Source organism: Tursiops truncatus, chromosome 1 (genome assembly GCF_011762595.2).
Source record: "Tursiops truncatus isolate mTurTru1 chromosome 1, mTurTru1.mat.Y, whole genome shotgun sequence".
Classification (NCBI taxonomy): Eukaryota; Metazoa; Chordata; class Mammalia; order Artiodactyla; family Delphinidae; genus Tursiops; species Tursiops truncatus.
In genome coordinates this window covers 33,050,999-33,071,282 of record NC_047034.1, presented here as the reverse complement: position 1 = coordinate 33,071,282, position 20,284 = coordinate 33,050,999, and the positions used below count along the sequence as shown (strand labels likewise).

The following is a 20,284-nucleotide window of genomic DNA, read 5'->3' as shown; positions in this document are numbered from 1 at the left end:
TGTCTTGTCTCTCTTGTCACTATAGCTGGGGCAGTGACTCTCGGCTCCCCTGACTCTGGAATGGGCCTTGCCTTCTTCCCAGTGCAAGGACCACAGACCACATGAGTTTAATGGTTTCCCTGTGTTTACCCCTTCAGAGCATCATCACCTTTCTTCCTCTGCTGTCTAGTCTGGTAGGAAATTTGTGTTGTCTTCTAAACAGGCCACCACTTATTACTACTGTTTCATTCCTAAAACGAGGAAACTGAGCCATGGAAGAGCTTGACGCCCACAGATTGCTGGATTGGGAACCAAGAAGGCATTTGTAGCTTTTGAGGGTGTGGAAGGAGGGGCACCAGCCCAGCTGCATTACTCTCCAAACACTCACTTTGTACAATTCGTTCCCTGGGGGTGGGTGGGGTGACTGCTGTCTGTGGGACACCAGGACCAAATCTGCTGAGCTAGGAATGAGGAAGGTTGGCTCGAGTGACCTTCCATAGGCCTAGAAGCAGACAGCTGGGCTTCCTCAGTCTCTGAAGGGTAAGGGTTTGGGATTTGGCTCAGAGCTTGGCGGTGGGGTGTGTGTGTGTCGGGGGGGGGGGGGTGGTAATTAATTATTGCTCTGCCCGTTACCTCTTGGGCCTCTTTCCAGTTGCTGACTGTCGGAGAAAGCAGCTTGGAGGCTGAGGGGAGGGGACTGGAGCCCTTTTCCCTCTGCTTCTATCTGCCTTAGCTGGGGGCCACTCAGGGGAAGGATGAGAGAAGGAAAATGTGGAGCTGGAGCCGTAGAGAGCTCCCGTTTCTCCTTTCATTTCCTTTTCCCCTGAGCAGGGACAGCACAGAGGCACAAGGGCAAGGAGCCTGAGGAACCCCAGGGAGCTGGGTTGCCCCAGTTTTCCAAGTTGGGCCAGCGTGTGAGGGGGGAAATGCCTCTCGAGCTGCCTGAGATGACTTCTGTGCTCAGAATCACAGTTCTTAACACCTGGAAGGGCCGTCGGTGTTCAGATAGTTAAGGAATGGTCATCCCAGCAATGACACTCAGTAATTTATCAACCAGAAAGGACACTGGCCTGGAGTCCTGGAGGGCCCCAAGGTGTCTCTGGATCACATAGACGAGGGGAGGGCCAGTTATTAAAATATTGAAATTCATCCTTATTGGAAGAGTAGCCCTTTACCAACCAATATGGAAGAACTTCAGCATTTTAATAACTGGCATGGTTATGCTGAGTATCCACTCTGTTTATCTTTATTTTTCAGAAGACAAGTGGAGTTCCATAAAGTAAAATAATCAGTTTGAAGATAAGATCATCCAGGTTGGGGTAGATCAGCATGAAGATTCCCCATGAACTTCCCCTGAGTGATATCTGTACTCTCCCCCTCACCAGACACACACACACTACACATAAACACACACGCACGCGCTCACATACACACAGTGAAGCATTGCCCTGATTAAAGAGTACACAAGGCCCCCATACCCTTACCTGCAGTTGTAAGCTTGAATGTCCAGGCTCAGGAGATTATATAGTGAGAGACTAGAGAAGGACGTCCACCTAGGATGGAAGGGAGGAAGCCTGGATCTGGATCCCTGATTTGTAATTTCCATCCCTTGGCTACTGAGCCAGCTTTTCTGCTTTCTACCTGAGGTAGGGGCCAAACTCAGGTAAAATTCCCCCAGTGTTCCATGATTGGTCATAGCAGGGAAGGAAAAGGTGTTTTGACCCTTTGGGGCAGGGAAGGGGCTGTGAGGACAGACAGACTTTAGCAGGAAGGAGAGCAGCCTGAGCCTTATCTCCTAGGCACTCAGCCCAGTAGCCAGCATTTTTGGATGTTCCAAGCTTACTTGGAGAAGACACTCTAATCTTGCCAGTTTGGAAATGACTGTGGCGCAGGAGGAGGGCTGGAGCGAGGGCAGGGAGGAGAGAAGAGAGTAAATGCAAGTACAGGGCTGACAGCTGTGTCCCTAGAGCCTGCAGGACTGGTATTTTGATCTGTTGGCAGCATTTGGAAAAAAGACAGTGTCAGGTAGAGGGGCCTTTCCCACTTGCAAATACCTAGAGGTGCCACCAGGGCCGACCCCTTTCGACCTCCCCTTTGTGTGGCTGCAGAGGGATTTGGGTGGGGAGAACTTGGCTAGGAAGTGTACTTTTTCCTAGGAATGACGGGGGTTGGTGGGAGTCTCAGGAATCAGGCACATCAGGATTGTTGAGAATGTAAACCAAGTTGTTTTTTCATTGGGAGAGAAAGGTAGAACACATAAAGCTCCTTGAAAATGATGATGAGATCCAGAGGGGAGGTGGAGAGCAGGAGTCAAAAGTCTCCCCACCTTCGCCTCCTTTGTCGGCTGCAGAAATCCTCCCTGGTGTGTGGACAGTCTGAGCTCGGAATTTGCTAGCTGGGGGAGAAGGAAGTGGGAGGCATGGGCCATAGCAGCCCTCCTTCCCACTCGCCTCACAGTCCTCTATCTAATGAGCGATAATGCCAGAAGCCAAAGCCTTGTCTGGATGGGAAAGCCTGGCGGGGCTCATTCTCAGGAGCTCTGGGGACGCCGCAGCTTGGTGTCCTGCAGATAACCAAGAGGGGCCCAGGGTGGAAGGAGTTGAATGTATCTCTCTAGTCCTTCAGTATTTATCACGGTGGGACCTCTGGGTGTCCATCCTGAGTGTGTGGTGCGTGTGTGTGCACACATGTGCAGACATGCATGTCTGCAAAGAGTCACGAAGACCCGGGTTGATTTTGCTCCTTTTGACTGTGTAGTGCCAGGTATCACCCCAGATAGATACCGATTCTCGGGGAGGACGTTTGGAGATGAATCAGTACACAGTTACCTCCATAGTGAGGCTGTCACTAGCACCTGAAGTTAGAGGCTGCAGGTGTTTGTAGAACTGTAGAAAAGCCCAAACTAGATGGAGGACAAACGCTTGGAAAACGGAGAGGCTCTACCTCTTTTCTTTGCAATTGATTGGTTTTGGCACTTCTGGAATGCCAGTCCCCGCATTCCCAGCCCCTGCTCCATCCACTGCCATCTTAAGCCTGAGGCTGTGTGTTTTTCATTTTCTAGCTCCAGTACCTAGCATATTTCTTGATTTTTTTTAATATTTAAATATTTACTTATTTATTTATTTATCTATCTATCTATTTATTTATTTATCTGGTTGAGCTGGGTCTTAGTTGTGGCAGGCCTCAGTTGTGGCAGGTGGGCTCCTTAGTTACAGCACATGGGCTCCTTAGTTGTGGCATGTGAACTCTTAGTTGCAGCATGCATGTGGGATCTAGTTCCCTAACCCAGCCTCCCTGCATTGGGAGTGTGGAGTCTTACCGACTGCGCCGCCAGGGAAGTCCCTCTTGATTTGTTTTTAAGCAGAATAATCATAGGCATTATCTCTTGTGCATAAAATAGTTCACATTTTGAAAGTTTCCAGTTATTATTTCATAGAATTAGAAAGTACCTCATTTGCATGTGAGAAAACTAAGGGCCAAAGAAGTCAAGTCACCCTCATGTTGGACCTTGGACTGAAAGCCCGGTGTTGCCAATTCTCTTCTCACTGACGGCACTGCCATTGGGGCCACCTTCATAGGTACCGTGGATAGGGGAACACCTAGTGGGCAACTCGGGAGTTTAGGGTTGCTCCTGTCTTCATAGCAAAATCTCCTTTATTGCTTGAGATTCCCCCTTCCCTTGGGTGGAATTCAAGGAGTCCATTTGGAGATGGATTCATAACCATTTGTTCTTGAGAAATGGAGGCCTTTGACATCCCAAAAGAAAGGGAAGAGGAGAGGGAAAAAAAAACCCTGATTACCTGTCCCTGTTTCCCTTTTTTAATGTTCCATACCTGGTAAGTTCTTCCTGGTGTCTAACCTAATGAAAACCTGTCATCTGTGCAGTTTAGTGGCAAAGGAAAGAAACTCCAGCCAGGCATTCTGTGTGCTCACTTAATCCTGAGGATTTCAGAGCTCTCGACAAGCAGGGGAAACCCTTGAGCCTTCCTTCCTCCTCCTGTGCTATCTTCAGTGGGCATGGGAGAAGTAATTTAACTTGCAAGTTAAGCAAAGGCTGTGGGAGGCCCCTGAGCTCAAATTGAAGGGAAAGGGATATTTTTGCCTTCTAGAGGAAGAAAACTCATTTCCCAAGGCACCTCCACCCCTCCTTCTGTGCAGATGAGCTTAATTTTCTTCCCCTCCTAATGAAGATGGATCAAAGCCAAGCTATATATTCAAGGGGGAGCCAGGCAGGGGAGCTAAGTGAAGGGGTGAGGGGACAAAAACAGAGCTGCTCTCATGGAGAGGAAGTAATTAATTTTAAGAGAGAGCAAAGATAGGGAAGCCCTTGGTAATAGAATGTTAAACTCCAAATGCAGGTGGCTAAAAATTAAATCAGAGCATATGGAGTTTCTTTTGTTCATTCATTCATTCACTTATTCATTCAACAAATATTTATTGGGTACCTACTGTGCACAGGCAGAGACCCCAAGCGGGCATCAGGAGAGGGCCCAGCTCTCCATAACCACAGCAGGGCTCCAGTAACTGGATTAGGGACTGGAGAGGTGGGATCTGGAAAGTGAAGCCACTTGTCATCAGGATAAAGCATTTGCAGATGTACCACTAAATGGCTGAATATATTGACCTTTGGATTTAGGATTAGTTGCTTAAGTATCAGCAGCTGTTGACCCCAGCTATATCCACCCAGCTTGACTCATCACGGGTTAAATCATTATGTTGTCCTTTTCCATTCACTGATTGCTTTGTTCTCTGACTGAGTTCTGTCCTCAATCCAAAAAATTAGATTAGCTCCTCCCTTTCAGTGTCTGTTGACATCACAAAATTGCCATAACAACAGACTATGATGTCACCAGAATGCCTGGTGCTGCTGAAAGGAACCACATTGGTCAGAAAGGATTCTGTCATCCAAAGATAAAAATGGAATGATATCAAAAGCCAGAGGAACTGAAATTTGATATCAGAAAAGAACATCTAGGCAGTATAAGATAACAGTGGGTCCCGAGCTTCCTTTCCTGGAACCCTTCACAAACAAACAAGGCACTTACTGAGACTGATTGGAGAGCAGGCTTGCCTGGAGGCAGGGGCTTGGAAGAGATGACCTTCAGAAGCCCCTTGCGTGGAGGGCCCTAAGACACAGAGGACGTTAGGAAAAGGAGAGATGTGACCATCTTGGATCTCTGGAGAGTTCAGAGTAGCTAACAACGATGCAAACCTCCCTGCCCCGAGCAGATCTGACAGTTTCCAGCTGGAATTTATTACATTGCAGCTGGGCAGATTTACAGAAATAAACACATGGTGACCCCGTCTGAGCCTCATTTGCTACCCTCTTCCTCCTAAGATTTGGGAAGAAGCTTTTCTTCCATTTCACCCGAGCAGAGAAGCCAGTCCTCGCCACCAGCTCTGGCTCCGTGACACCCACACCCATGTGCTTCACTTGCCCTTCATCTGCTGGGCCACCCCAAGAGGAGGGCAAGCAACCTGGGGCTGTGTCTAAAGGGAGTGTGTAGGGGGGTGCTGCAGACAAGCTTCGTGTTCATGATGCTCCTGTCCGTACAGAAGGCTGGGCAGGCTGGGAGGAGAGAGAGCTTCCCGGCATCGGCAGCAACGACAATAGCAGCACGTGAATCTGGAGGCTCATTTAACCCTTGTGCCCACGGGGTCGGAAGGGTCTCTCTGGAGCAAGTGGATTTCAGCCCAAGGGCCTGTGTTCTGGGCGAGGGGAGGCAGGGAGGGCTGTCTTCCTGCAGGTTGGGCTGGCATGGGTTTCTGCCGTGCAGATGGGAATACAGCCCCAGACTCCTCCGTCTGCCCAGCTACTCTGTGTCCTTAGCTCGGTGAGGTCAGACTACCTGGAAGTTGTACACCTGCTCCGTGTACTCCGTCTCTCCATTTTTGCATTTTCTCCTTGGGCACCTGAACTGAGAAGATGTCATCCCCTGCTCACTTATTCTGCCTCTGGCACTCTGCCGGGCAGCGTTCTGTCTGAATGCTGGGAAGCTGCAGGCCCCCTAGGGCACCTGGGCACCCCTACCACCAAGGGGCCCTCCCCCTTCCTGGTGCTGGAGCCAGGAGGAGGGGAAAGAGCAGCGCCTGCCGCTGCCACGTGCACCTGGAGCTCGGCCACGGCACGGCGAGCCAGACCGGAGGACTTACTTCTCAGAGGGATGGTACGAGCAGGGTGGCTGGTGGGTCCTCTGAGGCTGCCAAACAGGGGACAAAGCTGCCTAAAAGATGTTGAAGTTTCGAGCTGATCGACGGGTCAGGTAGGGATTTCTTCAGTGGGCTGTGAGTCAAGTGAAGTGAGAGCTGAGTGGGCAGGTCACTGGATCCGGGGGCGGCAGAGTGAGGGGCCTGCCCCGTGTGACCTGGAGAAGGGAGAGCCGTTAGGTCAATGGTTGCTGCATTGCAGTGCTTGTGAAGGGGAAGCTGTTTTGAAATTGGTAGCGCCGGGATGGAGCGAGGACATCATTTGTAGGGGTTACTGGGTAGGAGAGTCTGGGGCAGGAAGAAATTTGGTGTCCTCTGAAAGACTTGTACCAGCTGACAGCAGACTGTGTGTGTGCCTCTGTGTGTGTCTGTCTCTCCGTCCATCTATCCATCTGTACCAGTGCCTGCAGGAAAGGTTCCAGCCGAGCTGGCACAGGGATTGTGTACAGCAGAATGGGCCGAAGGGGACGGAATGGGTGGAGGGGTGTCGGGGGGCAGGTGATCTGTGCCACTGGGAAACAGCAGAGACCTTGGTGCCTCAGAAATCTTAGCTGTCACAGACTGCCTGCCCCCACCCCTAGATGAGGCAGAGCCAGGGATGAGGGTGACTGGAAACGGCTACTGTTCCTTGCAAAGATCCCCTGGGGTTAAGTTGAGGAGAGCATCCTTATTGGACCTGGGAAGAAGGGAGGAGTAGAGTTTGAGAAGCAGGGAGCGGGTTATCAATGTGCTAGAGTTAGAACCCAGGCCGAATAGACACTGGCCAGATTTAGGGTCCTGGCTGCAAAACCAGATTTCCACAGAGGCTGTGGCCACTGCCCACTGGGCTTCTGTCTCCCACATGTCTTTGGATTCGATCTGAACATGACTGGTTTGGAAGCTGAAAAAATACCCTCCGATATGATCTTTAGCTTCAGCAGACATCTTAAGGGCTGGGAAGCGTCCTTGGCGATGGAAGGGTGCTCTCCAAAAGGTTGTTTTACTTCTCTCATGCAGCTGAAGGGACCACACTGTTTTCCCCTGGTGCTAGCTAACCTGCCACTTGCCAAGCAGAGCGCTGGCCCTTTGCTGTGGGCGTGCGTGGTGGCCTGGTACTAAGACCCACCAGCCGCCGTGCAGCCTTGGTAGGCTCTGTGCAGGCACCAGCTTCTGGGGGTGGACTGAGCATGCTCTGGGCTCTCACAGTATCTCCCAAGAGGGGTAGGTGAAGAGGGCCTTAAAATTGTTCCAGCCCCCCGCTGGCTGCACGCTTGAATCTCCCACAGCTTTCTTGCCAGGTGGCCCTCTGCTTTCAGAAATCATCCCAAACTGCTGCCATGTATGGCTTAGACCCTCTGCACCAGCCCCTCCCTAAGCTCTGTCCGCTGCCCTTCTCCCTTACCTCCCTGCAGAGCCACCGGGAGCTAGCGTGGAAGCCAGCCAGCCAGAAGAGCCACAGCTCCCAAGGGAGCCTCCCATCTGCCTCTGCACAGACCCCGGCCCTGGCCCATGTTCGCCCCTGCTTCCTGGCAGGCTGTCCGCACTACCCTCCCCGGCCACAGCATCCCTTAATTAGATCTGACTGAGAGCCAGCACTCACCTCCATGCTGGACAGCTCCTGAGGTGTCGGCTAGTCAGGTAGCCCCTAGACGGGGAGGCCCTGGACTTGGGGTGTGAGTGGAGCCCAGCCCAAGCTCAAGGATGGAATTTCTGGATGTCTCATTTCATTTGAAGAAAGAGATAGAGCAGGAGAGGAAGGAGTCCAAGGTTGCAAGAGAAATCTTTTAGCAAATAATGAGTGAGCGGTTTTTATGTGGAGCCCTGGCAGGAGTTGTCCCTGGGAGGAAACCAGCCAAACACCAAGTCTTGACTATTGGAGCCCCTCCCCGCCCCCCACATACATGCCCAGGATGGCCACTGAAAGGGTTAAGTGGGGTTTCTTTCCAGCCTGGGGATCTCTAGTAAGTAATTAACACTGTCAGAAAGACATCTTCCTGCCCCCTCCCCTCCCCTCCCCTCCCCAAATGACCTTCTACAGCCCAGCCCTCTGTCTTGCGGCTTACGGTCCCACTGGAGGACAGAGCAACGAGCTCCTGTGTGGTCGCCATCCCTGTCACTGCCTAGGGCCTGTCCACGCTTTAGCCTGTGTCTCTGCCTTCTTCGTCTTGACCACAGCTTCTCTCTCTCTTTTGCCTCCACAGCCATAATGAAAGACGGAACACATTTCTACACCCACTGACCGGCCAGGTCCCAGAGGAAAACAAAAAGTTTGACTTGAAAATGTACGTTTTCCCCTTACTTGCTGTTTGGCCTTTCTGTCCTTAACCACCATCATCCCACTGCCTCTGTGTAGCTAGGAAGAGGAAGGGCAGCGGACAGAGTGGGGGTCAGAAAGGAGAGCAGGAGAGGTTTAGGGTCGCTCACCTCAGTTCTGAGGACTGGAAACTCCTGAGACCCATCTGGCTTGATACCCTCAACCACTTTTTCTGGAATCTTGCAGGTCCCAGGTTGGTGCATCCCATGGGCCGAGCTAAAGGAGTGAGACATGTCTGAGGCTGGCATATCAATCACCAGGGGCCTCTGAGGAGAGCAGTGAGGGAATCCGCTATGACCACGAGAGCCAAATGCTAATTCCTCTGATGTTGGCTCAGTAAATGAAAGGAAAAAAAGATAATTAAATGACTCTCACAGGCCGAGTTCCAGAGTCCTAGGGTCTAGGTTTTTAAGATAAATTTGCAGGAAAAAAAGAGGAGACTGTCCAGGGTTACTGGCATATAATCTCGGAAAAGCAGCGGCAGCCACTGAGAGGACCCCTCGGGAGCACTGAGGGGACCTAATTTGTGCTGAATGCTGGAACGGTGAAGGGCAGGGTTGGGAAAAGGGATGGGTGGCACCCATTGTCTCTTGGTCTCACTAGTCACTTCTTTTTTGGTCAACTTGAAATCAGATCGACCTTGGACATGTCCAATAAAACAGGTGGGAAACGCCCAACTACCGCCAACAGTGACCTATCCAACCACAACATGGTGTCCGAGGTCCCTCCAGAGCGGCCCAGTGTCCGGGTAAGTCCGGTCCCCCACGCAAGCTGCTGGGGAGGAATCCTAGGAAACGTATTAGGCTGCTTACTTTTTTCTGCAGGTTCCAAAGAGCAGGTGACGTGATGCAGGAAGTGGAGAGTGGGGAGGAAAGAGGGCTCAGACCAGAACCATACAGAAGACCAACATCTAGACCAGGGGTTCTCAGCCTTAGCACTATTAGCATTGGGGGCTGGATAATTCTTTGTAGTGTGGGACCATTCTTTCTCTGTAGCATGTTGAGCAGCAGCCCTGGCCTCTACCCACTAGATGCCAGTAGCCCCCACCCTGTGACAACCAAAAATGTCTCCAGACATTGTCAAATGCCCCCTGTGGGACAAAATTGCCCCACCCTCACTGAGAACCACTGATCTAGGGGCACAGCGAAAGAAGAATAACTCATGAAGAATGGCAACTGGGTGCTCAGAAAGGAGTAGGAAGGAAGAGACCATCAGGAGGAAGTAATCAGAGAAGAATGTTGCAAAGAGGTCCAGTAAGATAAGGGCTAAAAGTATCCATGGGGTTTAGCAACATCGTGGTAATTGGAGACCCTGATAAGAGCAGTTCAGTGGTGTGAGGAGCACAGAAGACAAAGACAAGCTGGAGAGGGCTTAAGAGGAGATGGGAGGGCGGATACAGGACACTGAAGAGTAGAAAACTGCTCTTCTATGAAACTAGATAGGGCTGCGCGTAAAAAAAAAAAAAAGAAAGAAAGAAAGAAACTAGATAGTAAATGGGAGTGTAGTCATACAATGGAGGACTCTCCAAAAATTAAAAATGGACTGGAGCGAGCTGTATAACAAGGATGAACCTTAACAACATAATGCTGAGGAAAAAGCAAGTTGTAGGATATGAAAAACATGGTATCATTTATGTAAAATGTACAAACATGAAAAGTAATTCAGCGTTTTTATAGATAAGCTTGCAGTACAGACATATAACCATGGACAGGCATACTAATTTGTGGTCAGTGGTCACCTCTAGGAAGGAAGAAAAGGTAATGAGATTGGGGAGGGGGTTCAAAGGGAGTTTCAGCTCTATTTGTTATGTTTTATTAGGGAAAGAAAACAACATGCAGTGGTGATTTAGTCCCTTCTTTTCTGAAATGTTTGAAATATTTCAAAAAAAATTTTTTAAAGAAACTTGACCGTGAAGGGAAATGAGGTGTGGAGGGTAGCATCTAGGAGATATGCAAGATGCAGGGAGGTTTTCTTTGTTTATTTTGTTTTGTTTCAAAGTGTTAAGGGTAGGAGGGGAATGACCCAGTAGGTAGTTTCAGGAGAAAGGGCATCGCCAATGAGTCATGTTTGTGTAGAGACAGGAGTCAGGTGCAAAGGTGCTGTCAGCCTGGATAGGGGAGGGGCCCTCTTCCTGAGGCTGTGTAAGATAGGTACGTGAAACGTGGCGGTGGGGCTAGGAAGTTCAAGACGCTCCCACCTGTTGTTTTCAACTTTTGCAGGGAAGTAGGAGGTAGGGTTTTCTGCTGAGAAGAGTGGGGTTGATAGAGAGGCATTGGGGGGTGGGGGGCTTCAGAATAAGCCCAAGGGTCAGTGGTCAACAAGGAACATTTGGAATATTGCCCAATAATACTGAAGGGTCATCTGAGGTCATAGACTGAATCTGTGTGGCTCTGATCCACAGGTGTGTGTGGTTTTTCTCCAGCAATGCTATGGCCTGGCAGATGGTTGCATTGACCTAAGGTTGAGGGTTGCTGGGAAGCTGTGGCAGAAAGATAAGGAGGCTAGAGTATTACTGAGGGGTTGGCAGGGGAATGGCTGAAGTGGCAGGGAGCAGCTTTTAGGCTGCAGAGAGCAGGTGAAACTATGACAGATGACGGACTGAGAGAAAAGGGAAAGATTTTAGGATTTACATATTCTGAGGGTGGTGGATGCCTGCTTCAGATGGCTGATCTCCGCCATTATATGTGGGTTTTTACAAGTAAAGTACAGAAAGTAATTTCATTTTCCAGTTTGGGAGGTACTTTATGATAAACCCCAGTTTCTTCTTTCCTTCCTTCTACAAGTATTTACTAAATGCTTATTGATAGCTGGACACCTTGCTAGGCTCTGGTGATAAAGAGATGAACAAAACAAAATTTCTCCCTACAAAGAGCTCCCAGTCTCGTACGGGAGACAGAAAGTCCACAGTTCTGTTGCAGTGCGACAGATTCTAGACTATGGGAAGTTTCTGAGAAGAGGGAGCAACAACTACTCTGGGAGAACAGGGGGGTTTCGGGGACTGAGTTGGGATTTGGTAGTGGACAAGGGAAGTGGGGTTCCCCTGCCTCCCATGGTGAGCAAAGCCCTAGGGAGATGGGAGAGAACCACTCGGAGTTTGGCATGACCAGCGGTGGTGCCTTTCCGGTGGAGTGGCAGAAAGTGGGTGGTGGCCCAGCCAGATCTTGTAGACCTGTCCTTGTGTGCTGGGCTAAGGATTGGAATTCTCTCCTAAGTGACGAGAGGTAGTGAGAAATTTTAAGCAGAAGAGATGACAACCCGTGAGGCACCAACAGCGGCATTGGAGAAGAAAGGACAGGCTTGAGATCCATTAAGAAGACAGACTTGTCAGCCCTGCGTAAATGGTGGTGTGGAGGAATGGAGGGAGGAGGGGATGGTGTGAGCTTGTTCAGAGTTCTGGTTTGGGCCACTGGGTAGATTGTGGCCCAGTCACTGAGATGAGAACTATGGAAGAACCAGTTGGTTAGAAAGAGGATGAGTTTGGTTCTGCGCTTATTTAATCCTAGTTGGACAACTAGTGAGCAAATGGACTGGGACAAATGAATCTATATCTAGATTCATTCTAGCAAATGAATCTAGATATAGATTAGGGAGTTTTCAGCATATTGCTGGCAGCTGAGGCAATGGGTATGGATGTCATTACATAGGCACAATGTATGACGAGACTAAAAGCGTAAGTTTGAGGTCTGTCAACACTTAGAGTGGAGGTGGAGATTGAGAAGGACTGGCCACAGATGCAAATATCGAAGAGTAAGGAATAGAGCCCCAGAAACCAAAAGAAGAGTTCCGGGAAGGACAGAAAGGTTCACATTATCGGTGCTTAAGAATGTCAGGGACTGAGTGGCCTGAGTTGACATTGCAGGGACCATTTCTGAAAAGAGTGGAGGAGGTTTAGGAGTAAAGGCAGGAGAGGAAGTCAGGACTCTTCCCAGCAGCCTACCTCTGAGGAGAAAGAGAGGGAAGGGAGGGAAGGTGTTACCTGACGGGGACAGCTGGTGGAGGGTGGAGGGGGCCGTCAGGTGTGTGTGAGTGCATGAGGGACAGTGAGAAGGAGGAGAGAGAACGACTGAGAGAGACAGAGACAGACAGTGAGAGAGAGACAGACAGACAGAGGGATGCTTTAAGATGAAGAGAGCTGAGCATGTTTGCTTAGGAGAAGCAGCCAGTGGAGGAGGAAAACATGAAGACAGATTTGAGAGGTTATCAATGAAGCAAGTCTCAGAGGAGACAGCAGGCTGGGCCCGATAGCCTTGGAAAGGAGGAAAACGCCTCTTCTTCTGACATTGAAGGGAAAGAGACAAGGAGAGTGGTAAGGGCAGTAATTTTCTGGGTAAAAGGGTGTGAAATTGAGGAAGCGCGTGTCTGACAACCTCAATTTTCTCTGTGGGGGCGGATCCAAGCCACTGCGGGGAAGGCAGCGGCGGGCAGGTCGCTGGGCTCGGGAGAGAGGTGAGGGTGTGCAGCGGAGCGCCGGGGACTGAGGGGCCACGGTGGCCTCATCTGTACTGTGGTGTGATTGTTCTCCAGCAGCACTGTAGTCTGGCTGTGAGTGCAGGGAGGGTGACTAATTTGATTAATCGGGGATTTAGAGTTTCAGAGAAGATCAAGTGGAAAGGCACTGGATAGGGTGTTGGTGTTGGACAGTGCGGTTCATCTATTCCACTAGGGGGCCTATTTGTAGGGAAACAACTAACACCAGGAGGTAGCTCATGGATCCAGGAAAAAAAGGCAAGTATTGAGGAGTTGGGGATCTCAATGGAGTAGAAAAGCTGGTGTCGTTTAGGGATGGAGTGAGACAGCCCAGAGGATGGGATGCTGTGCTCAGAAGATAGGGATATGAGAATTGACAGGGGCTTGGGAGCTGGCCAAGTCTAAGGTGTTGCCATGGGAGTGAGTGGCTGGGCTGGAAGTGGAGGATTTTGGACTTGAGGACATCAAGGTAGTTTAAAGTTAGGCCACTGGATGGGTCATCCTCCCTCTCACTGTGGAACAATGAAATTGTCCACAGTGATGGCAAGATTTAGAATGGAGAGGATGACTGATATCAAAATCCTTAGACTCGGGCTTCCCTGGTGGCGCAGTGGTTGAGAGTCCGCCTGCCGATGCAGGGGACACGGGTTCGTGCCCCGGTCTGGGAAGATCCCACGTGCCGCGGGGTGGCTTGGCCCGTGAGCCATGGCCGCTAAGCCTGCGCGTCCGGAGCCTGTGCTCTGCAACAGGAGAGGCCACAACAGTGAGAGGCCCGCGTACCGCAAAAAAAAAAAAAAAAAAAAAAAAAATCCTTAGACTCTGAAAAAAGAAGCTAGAAGCTGATAGTGGTGAGAAGGGCTAAACAGTGAAAGATCACTGATACTTCGAGAAAGAGAGATTGTTGCCAGAATGTGGGGAAGTCCCAGTGGCAATAAGGAGCTAGGAGAACACCCATACATCCTCCCTGCTCTGTGGTGTGCTGGACATTCAAGAATGAATAGGGGGCTTCCCTGGTGGCACAGTGATTAAGAATCCGCCTGCCAAATGCAGGGGACACGGATTCGAGCCCTGGTCCGGGAAGATCCCACGTGCTGCAGAGCACCTAAGTCCCTGCTCCACAACTCCTGAGCCTGCGCTCTAGAGCCCGCGAGCCACAACTACTGAGCCCATGTGCCACAACTACTGATGCACGCCTGGAGCCTGTGCTCCACAACAGGAGAAGCCACTGCACTGAGAAGCCTGCACCCTGCAGTGAAGACCCAACACAACCAAAAATAAATAAATTAAATAAATACACTTATAAAAAAGCAAAAAAAAAAGAATGAATTGGGCTTGGAGAAGATGATGACATAGGGAATTTACTTGAAGTTGAATGGGTCTGAGAAAGCATTATGAAAGAGGTAAGGAGTAAGGCCAGTAGAGAAGGATAGGCCAGGAGTGAAATGAAAAATCTTATTTTCTCCTTAAGAAAAAGCAAAAAACACACATCACTGTGAGACAGGTAGGACTATAATTTTGAACCCCATTTTAGAGATAAGAAAAAGAGCAAAGAATTGAAAGGCCGTGCCCTTGAGTTAGTAAGAGATCCAAGCTTCTCACCTGGGCCTCTTAACATGAGGGCCCCCAGGGCCCTGGAGAGGGATAGCTCCCACCAAGGGCAGCTCCCCTTGTGGGTGGAGCAGGAAGGAGGAGAGGAAGAGTTAAACTGGCTGCTCTCTGCATCCCTAGGCCACCCGGACGCCCCGCAAGGCCATCGCTTTCGGCAAGCGCTCGCACTCCATGAAGCGGAACCCCAGTGCTCCTGTCACCAAGGCAGGCTGGCTTTTCAAGCAGGTGAGGCCTCCTATTCCATTCTGCCCACTGCATCCCTGCTTTCTCCTCACAGTGCTGTAAGTCCTCTGTAGTTATAACAGCCCATGTATATTTTGCTATGTCCCTCCAGGTCCTATTTTGGTATATCTCTGCGAAATCTCCTAATTTAATAAAGGCTCAGAGAGGTTGAGTATCTTCCCAAAGTCTCACAGAGAAATTAGTGTTATATTTGGGAATTCAGCCAGGTCTCCTGATGGGCAGATGCAGTGACTTTGAAATATGCTGTCATCAACCCTATCAGAGCAACCCAGTGGCTCAGTCAGCAGGGCCCTCTTGCTATGAAGGGAGGGGGATGTCTCCTCTAAGTCTAGGGGTCCAGTTCTCCTCGTTGACCTGGCCATTATCCCTGCCGGACCTTCTGCTCACTCTTTCTGGCTCATCGCTGCACTGTTTATCTTTCCTGGGGGAGACACTGAGGCCCAGAATGACAGAAGTGGAAGGTCACAGGCAATAATGTAATGTCACTCCCTGCCCCTGAGGGCCCTTGGGGGTTGCTGCCACTTGTTAGTCGCAGAGCTGCAAACAGAGGCAGGATGTCCTTATAATGAGTGCAGCACTCTTTCCACTGCACACACCCACCTCCCCAGGCCCAGGTCACAGACTATCCTGTCTATTCCCCACTTCTCCTGCAGGCCAGCTCCGGGGTTAAGCAGTGGAATAAGCGCTGGTTCGTCCTGGTGGATCGCTGCCTCTTCTACTATAAAGGTGAGCTTGCGCCTGGCACTGGCAGGGGCTGTGGGAAGCCAGGGCCCCCTCTTTCTCATTCTGCCCTGTCACAGGGCTCGGTTTCTGATGGATGTTGGGGGTGGGGGGGGCACGTATCCCCCCTGTGGTCTCCGGCACCAGTGGCACGTGACAGGGGATAAAGACAAAGCTCGCATTCACTCACTCATTTCACATTCGGCAATATTTACTGAGTGCCTACGAGATTTCAGGCAGAGTTCTAAGCCCTGGTGGGTGGTGTGGTGGATGAACAAGACAGTCAGATGACAGAGGGTGAAGTCCGGGGGAGGGCGTGGGTGGGAAAAGAAAAGGAGGAAGAAGACGAGGGTCCCTGGTCATCACTAGCAGGTCACCTGCTAATTGGACCTTGTATGTTGAGCTTCCCCCATCCCACTGGAATGTATGATCCGATCTGTGTAGGCAGGATTTTGGGGTCAGTTTTGTTCACTGCTGTATCCACAGCACTGAAAACAGCACCTGGCACATAGTAGGTGCTCAATGAATGTGGAGTAAATGATTATCCCCCAGCTTCTGCCCCCTTTGCCCACCCCAACACTCACTCCCTTTCCTCCCCCACAGAAAGGAGGGCAAAACTCTTATAACTTTGGTGCAGCAGCCTCTAGGAAGTTATTTTTAAAGTATGTACAGCAACAATATGTCAAGGAGGGCAGGGAGGAACTAGTGAGGGTTGATGACAGTGACGGTTCTGTCACACTGATGCCGTGCAACGAGGCCTGGGCGCTGAGGAGAGGATAAAATGATCTAGCAGCAAGAGTGGCTGTTTCCTTTTCCTCCATGCCCTGGGAATGGCAGATCTCTGATTTCTCCAGGTCTCCTGGGAGCAATTCACTGAATCATTAACTTTGGCAGACAAAGGTTGTACCTAGTGACCACCCCCCCCACCCCCCCACCCCCTACCCCCACCACCCCCCCTTAGAACACTGCTGTTCCTGTGCCCTGAGGCACCTGAATCCCAAGGAGAGAGATCAGGAAGGGGATGCACGTCCAGGGTCTAGTCACAGAGGAAACCCCAAGATTGAGGGAGAAGAATCTGCTCAGGCTGGGCCCCGGGATGTAGGGCCGCACAGGAGCCAGAGTATAACAGAAGCTGGAGGGAAAACCAGGGTCTCTGCAGGGAAGACACTCTGGGCCTGGTGTGAGGGGAGAACATTAAGAAGCTCTGAACTCAAGCGGCATGGAGATGGAGGGTCACTATGCACTGAGAGGTGCTCTCAGGAGACCCCGAGACACTGGCCTGGACTCAGCCAGGCAGGGGGCCCACCTCCTCCTGCGGATGATGGCCTCTGCCTTCCTGAAGAAGCTCTGGGCTCCCAGCCCTCCTGTCCCTTTAGCTTAGTCCATCCTCTGGGTACCATGCCGAGGTCTGTCCAGGAAACTGGACCTTGTGCAAGTGACGAGTAAGGGGAGAAGGGGAGCTCGTGGAGTCTGTAAGCCCTGTGAGATTTCTTCGGAACCCTAGCTGAGGGTTTTACAGGGTCTCTAGACCCAGGAATAAAGAGCCATGCCAGGGAAGTGGGGAGGGTCTTGCCATGGCCTCATCGTTAGCCCCAACCTCGTGGTTCCCACACAGCACCCCACCCTTTCGGTCTCCTGCTGATAGCTGGGGGCCTGACCAGCTAATCCCTCAGGCTCCTTTGGAGGTTCGGGATGAATTATGCAGCAGCCTGATTGCTCACCTGCTTCTGGGGATCAGAGGGCGGGGGGCCATGCAGGGCCGTGTCTTCTGTGCAGACATGGGGACTGTAAAGGGGAGGGGTCTAGTCAGAAGACAAAGCAAGCTGCCAGGTGCCTAGGAGAACCTTAGAGACAATTGCCCGGAAGGGCCCGAGCCGAAGATGCGAGCGTCCCCTCTACCGTGCCCCATCCCCTTATATCCTGTTCCCTGTGTCGCTGTTGGGATCACCTTGTTTGGAGAGGCGCTGTGGATGGGAGGGAGGTTAAGAATGCTAGAGCTCGAAAGTCAGACTTCTTGGGTTAAAGACTAATCCACCACTTTCTACTTAAGTAACCTTGGACAAGTTATTTAATCGTTCTGTGTCTCAGTCTCCTTACCTATAAAATGGAGATCATGAGCACCCGTTCATAGGATTGTTGGGCAGGTTAAATCCATTAAGCCTTTAACTTAGAACAGTGCCTGACATATAGCAAGCGCTCCAAAACGTTGGCTCTTCTGTGCTTGTTTGCTTCCATACTGGAATGTGAGCTCCCCAAGGGTGGGCACTACTACTCGCATGCACCTCTACAGTCCCCAAGTCTAGAACAGTGCCTGTAGGGCTGCCACGCTCCCCAGCTCCAGGGAGTGTGCCTCTCGCTGTGCAGAGCACGGCCTGTGTGGTTGTGTGGTGGCCCCGAGTGCCTGACGAATAGTAGACGAGTAACAGATATTTGCTGGTATTTATCCTAATAGGGCTGATACACTCCCCTCCCCTCCCCCCCGCACACATACATCTCACTTGTGCCTCTATTTCCTTTGACAGACGAGAAGGAGGAGAGCGTCCTGGGCAGCATCCCCCTCCTGAGCTTCCGGGTGGCTGCGGTGCAGCCCTCAGACAACATCAGCCGAAAACATACCTTTAAGGTCAGTTGGCCTTCCTCTCCCAGGTCAGGTAGGGGCGGGAGGCCGGCTCTTCTAGAGCATATAAGAAAGAAACAGGATCAAGAGCCACCTCCTCAGGAACCCCAAGTGGTAGTACTGGGGGGAGCAGGCAGCGGTCCCTGGGCTCAGTGCAGGCTGTTGTGAGGCTGTGCCGGGACCCCTTCCTCTTCTCTCCCCAGGGTGGGCCTGTAGAGATGAGCTTCAGTGGTACCACAGTCTTTCCTGGGGGAGAATTAGTTATGTGCTGAGGCCATGGACCCTCTGCCCGGTGGCCTGGCACCTAGGAAATCCCTCACAGCAGAGGCAGGAACTGTGGCCGGGTGGGTTTCTAAGATCCATTCTGGAAAGTCTTCCTCCCCACTTTGGGCCCAGGGAACTAGACCCCCAGTCAAACTTACTCAAAGGGTCTCAGATGTAAGTTGTTCACTACTATTCAGTGTACAGCGCGTTCGCACCGGCCCACATAAGGGCCCTCAATTTGTCATTTGTCCCCACTTTCCTTCTTATCCCTTTGCCCTTCAGCCCTGCTGCCTGCACCCTGTCCCCTCTCCAGCCCTTGTCATGGGCCAGCACCCTAGTATTTTTGCCACCTTGTAAAATGGGTTTTGTACGCCTGTGTTTTTTAGTTGCCATAAACGACATGCTCTAATTTAAAAAAAAAAAAAAAATCTTTGCAGAAAGTTAGGAATTGAGTTTCATTATAATTGAAAGCTACAAACCTCACAGAGACACAGTTTGAGGGAATAAGGGCCCAGGGAGATGGCCTCACCTGCAGTGCTCAGCGCCACTGCTCGGAACCCCTGGGGGATCTACCCATCAAAGACGGGACAGCAGCTGTCTCATCCTAGGCCAGTGTTTTTCCACATTTAAAAATTCACGGCCCATTAAAAACAATGAAAATTCCATGCCCTTTTTGTATTTTGTGATGCAAAGATCATAGGTTCTTTTTCATTTTCCAAATATAAAATTATGATCTCAACCATGCATCTTCTTAGTACAAAGCCCTCTCTCCCCCAGTTGAGAATTGCTGTCCAAGACCCTGAAAACCCACAGGTTACTACTCGAGGGCAGCATCTGAGTTCCTGGGGCCCCAGAGACTCTGCCCTTTCTGTCCTTCAGCTCTGGTCACCTGGCCACAGAGAGGTGGGCAGACACATAATGCTGCTCCGGGGAGCAAAGAGGGACTTCTTAGGCACATAATTAGTTTCGAGCCTCCAAGGGTCCTGTCTGCAGAATGAATAACCAATAAAACAGTGGCTCCAGGGAGCCGGATTTTAGCTGGGGAAATAGGAACAGGCTGTTTAACCAACAACAAACAGGCCTGCTCTACACAGACACGCACACACCCCCACACAGTCAGACAGCCTGTCTTACCCTTCCCCTCCAGACCTGCGTGTGCGCGCGCGCGCGCACACACACACACACACACTCCAGCTCGGGAGCTCTGCCGGCAGCCCCGTTAGAACAACGTCCCAGTGACTGACACACCCCTCCATAAACCCCAGATCTCTGTGCCCATCAACCCCTCTCCTCCTTCCCTTTTCCCTGAGGAGTGCACTGCCTCTTTAAAACCCAACTCGGAGGGCTGTGCTCAGTGGCCCACAAAAGGTTCGGATTGTGGCTATTCAGTGGCCTTTCCCCAGGGAAGGGAGGGGAGATGAGACAGATGGGAGGCTTGTCCTGCTGCGGCCACCAAGCGAAACCCTCAGATGGCCAGTAATGAGCCAGCACTGTTCCCACCCAGCCTGCTGCTGAATGGCCTTCCTCTGTCCCTGCACAGCCCCGTGGGGGCTCTGTGGGCTCGTCCATGGGGGCACCTCCCTCAATTCTCTGGTCCCCTTTCATGCTTCCAGGCTGGTGCCCCCTCCTGGCTCCCCATCAATCACCCTGTCTTTTCCCAGGCCCTCTGCCTTCTCCTGTCACAGCTGTTGTTCCCGTGCCTTTGCTCTCTCCTTGTTTCCCCATGGGTATGTTTTGTCCTCCAGCTTGACCGTGAGCTCTTCGAGTGCTAAGAGCATGTCTTTGCTTTCCCTGTGACTGGTGCCCAGAGCAGAGCTCTGCACACACAGGATGCTCACTGGACGCTTAGCAAAGTAATTATTTGCTGCCACTCCTACCAGCCCTGG

General features: G+C 51.2%; 1 protein-coding gene across 1 annotated transcript in view; it reads left to right on the top strand.

Annotated features, from left to right (window-relative positions):
- PLEKHA6 (pleckstrin homology domain containing A6) overlaps positions 1-20,284 on the top strand; it is a 136,289-nt gene that overhangs the window by 83,222 nt on the left and 32,783 nt on the right. The window contains exons 4-8 of the mRNA XM_073802048.1: positions 8,367-8,447; positions 9,113-9,227; positions 14,675-14,779; positions 15,451-15,523; positions 18,040-18,140. Coding sequence (XP_073658149.1) covers positions 8,367-8,447; positions 9,113-9,227; positions 14,675-14,779; positions 15,451-15,523; positions 18,040-18,140 — 475 coding nt within the window. The remainder of the gene's footprint in view (positions 1-8,366; positions 8,448-9,112; positions 9,228-14,674; positions 14,780-15,450; positions 15,524-18,039; positions 18,141-20,284) is intronic.